Here is a 3,597-nt window from a genome sequence, read left to right as displayed (position 1 = left end):
CTCTAATGTTATACAAATTACAGATATATTTCAACTGAATAGAGTATGATTCTTAAGGTAGTGTGTGCATCATAAACTGTTAGCTGTTGAATGTCTTCCCGGGCCGTCTTTCAGATTAGCTGGTAGGGCCAAATCACACGTATATACATGTGAGTTTATACGATAGACACACAATATTAATTCAAACCAAATTAGGGGCAAATGTCAAAAAAAAATTATTTGAAAACCACTGCAAAGTAGCCATCTTTAATAATTTTTCTATAATACTGTCTTCATATTGCTCTTTCGTATTACCTACATTAATGTACTTGCGTCATAGTCTAGATAAAGAATCCATTAACAGCAGTCTACGGTAGTAAGATATCATGCCAGGAAGTATTTGAATACATCATTTGGAATGGACACAATCTACATTCTCAGATTTATTACATGTAATACAGTATAAATTATATGTAACGGTTTCCATTTTTCTGAGAAAGGTTCGTTTACTCCAATGGGCGTTATTGTAATCAGCTCAGTGATAGCCTTGCGTACCTCCAGGACTGTGCACGGTGATGGTGGTGGTGGTGGTGGTGGTGGTGGTGGTGGTGGGGGTGTTGCGACAATAGTTTCTATGACCAGGGTGGGCAGGTGAAAGTGTTACATCGAAATCCAAAACAGATCAACCCAGACAGCAAGAGAAAAGCACACAGTAGCACTTATATTCATATGTATTGTGATTTATGTTGCGGTACACATTTGATAAGTTTGACAAGCAGCAGAATTAGCAACCATGTTTATCACGCGTCACTAGACTTATTCAGCACTTATATCATATGCAAATAACAGATAAGCTTTCTTTTCTGCCAAAACATATTTCAACAAAATTAATGTTTTTTTTTAAATCACTTCCAAGATCTTCAGACTTGAATAGCAGTTGTCTACATGTCACGTGACGGATTAAACGCGGTCGATATCATATTAAATACAGTCAGTAGTGTGTGCATCATAAACTGTTAGAATATATATATATATATATATATATATATATATATATATATATATATATATATATATATATATATATATATATATATATTATGATTTATATGGCGAAGGTAACAACTAGGTATATCAATGAAGTAATCCATATTTCCATAGACTGTACGATACGTCGTGTTGTTCAGCCCTATCAGGCTTCTGAACCACAGGCTTCTTGATTGCTGACTGATAACGTGGCACGAATGTCAGTATCTTACAGACTAATATCCCACTGAACTGAGTAATTTACTCTGTGTGAATTGTGAGTCTAATCGTAAGACGGATTTCTTATTTTCTGCTGAGTCAGACATGTAATGGTAATAAACATCCTATGACATCACTGTCCTTCTTAACCAATTTCCATCACGTGATACAAACTTATAACAACCTCTAAATGCTTCAAATAAAAGAGATGATATACCTTCTACCCCCACCCTATCTTCAGCCCGAATGTCAGACAATGCAAACATAATCCTAATATCAAAGCCATAAGAATGGATTTTCCCTGACGGAGTTTTTGCCAAAGAGTCTGTCGTCATGGTGACAATAATTAAACATGTATATTTATCAGATTATGTCATGAATTGTTACATAAGAACTCACTGACTGTATTTAATATGATACCGATCGCGTTTAATCCGTCACGTGACATGTAGACAGCTGGTAAAACTCCTCCACGTCTACACACACACACACACACACACACACACACACACAGACAGACAGACAGACAGACAGACAGACAGACACACACACACACACACACACTCACACACACACACACACACACACACACACACACACACACACACACACACACACACACAACTGTTAGAGATACGGACACTTCAATGTGATTTTATTTGTACGCTTTCCAACATGTACTCATTCGATTCACACTCGCCAGTCAAGTCTGAAGATCTTGGAAGTGATTTTAAAAAACCCATTAATTTTGTTGAAATACGTTTTTGGCGGAAAAGAAAGCTTACCTGTTATTTGCATATATAAGCGCTAAATGAGTCTAGTGACGTGTGAGATAAAGATTAGATATGCATTATTATTGTGAAGATCTTTATAATATCGCGACACTTGAAAATTTTATCTTTAATTAGTACCAAAAGTTAACCATTCACACCAAGAAATGATGAATTGGCGACGTAAGTGATAAACGATTTTATTCGGTGAAAATGAATAGTTAGCTACTATTTCCCCGGATTCGAGGCATGAAAACGGAAAAATTATGAACCCTTTTGTTTCAGACGTAAGCTTACTACTCGTTACTACCACTATAGTGGTCTGAGCTAATTACGAATAGTTCTAGAGCAAAGTTTTTGTGACGGGTAGAAATTGTCGAGTGTAGCTAGACTGACCTGGTGACCTGCACTGTAGTGCAGCTGGGGAAGTAAAGCGATCTATTTGGATACATGTTATTATCTCACGGAAACATTTCAAGTGGATATCCTTCCAAAAGAGTTCTATTTCAATCGTGAATAGTCATTTAGACATATTTTGAGGACCTCCTCTCTGAGGCACTCGGGACGAGAACCCAAGAGCACTTTCATACATATTTATGGATGCTCTTTGGGCCTGAGACCTAAACTGTTCTGAATGTTCTGAATAAAATTGATTGATTGACTGGTTGGTTGGTGGGTTGGTTGGTTGGTTGGTTGGTTTGGTCAAATTAGAAAGTACAATCATAACTTTGACACTTTTCTGTGCGAAATCTAGAGGTAAAGTTTTCGGATGAGAATCTACGATGTAGTAAATACAACATAGTAAATCCCCCCAGGTGTCAATGCATGTATGGTGATGGGGGTCAAGGTAGCTATTCAGTGGCAAGTTAAACCACAACACTACAATAACAGAATGTTTATTTTTCAAATGATAATGACACAGGGGATCAAGGATCAGACGGATGCTTGATAAGCCCGGCCCCGTCTGCGCGTGCGTGATTCATACGAACAAAAGTTTGACTTCCGTCAGATTTGGTGTCGTCTACACATGGTGAAACTTTTGACAAGCTTTATGAAACAGTTCGTGGTATATAAATTATAATCTGCGAAGAAGATCCATCCGTAGAGATCGGTTAAGGATGTTTCAATACGGGTAAGTTGTTTCTATGGCAGCATATGCCCATGCTTCATTACTGAGTGTGTCTATTTTCACATCTGAGTCTTTACATTTGATGTTCTATAAAGGTAAGCCGTGGACAATGGAGAAGATCAGACTAACTTTTTAAAACTTCACCGTTGTTCACTATGCTACTGATTTTAGATTATAAAACATCAATTCCAATTATATATGTCACACCACCTTCTGAGTTTACCGAATATTGCTACATTGTACAAGATACGTTTGCTCAGAGCTAGAGAGACTGTGGTTTGCTTTCACGTTTGTAAACTGTTAATACCAAAGTTGATGGCTAAACAAAACTATCAACCGAGGCTGAAAATCAAACACAACTTGCAAAGTTTTAGTAGTTAACTCAGAGAGTCATTCTGCAGACGAATGTTGGTTATCAATATAAAGAGTGAATCGAATATTACTCTATTAAAGTTCACATTATATGTAAAAAGC

General features: G+C 36.9%; 1 protein-coding gene across 1 annotated transcript in view; it reads left to right on the top strand.

Moving 5' to 3' along the window:
- The first annotated feature begins 3,017 nt into the window (after window positions 1-3,017).
- The window catches only part of LOC144437432 (uncharacterized), a 2,901-nt gene continuing 2,321 nt past the window's right edge, over window positions 3,018-3,597 (top strand). Inside the window, exon 1 of the mRNA XM_078126373.1 lies at window positions 3,018-3,126. Coding sequence (XP_077982499.1) covers window positions 3,113-3,126 — 14 coding nt within the window. The 5' untranslated portion in view covers window positions 3,018-3,112. The remainder of the gene's footprint in view (window positions 3,127-3,597) is intronic.

Source organism: Glandiceps talaboti, chromosome 7 (assembly GCF_964340395.1).
Source record: "Glandiceps talaboti chromosome 7, keGlaTala1.1, whole genome shotgun sequence".
In the NCBI taxonomy this organism is placed as follows: Eukaryota; Metazoa; Hemichordata; class Enteropneusta; family Spengelidae; genus Glandiceps; species Glandiceps talaboti.
This window is presented reverse-complemented; position numbering and strand designations above follow the sequence as displayed.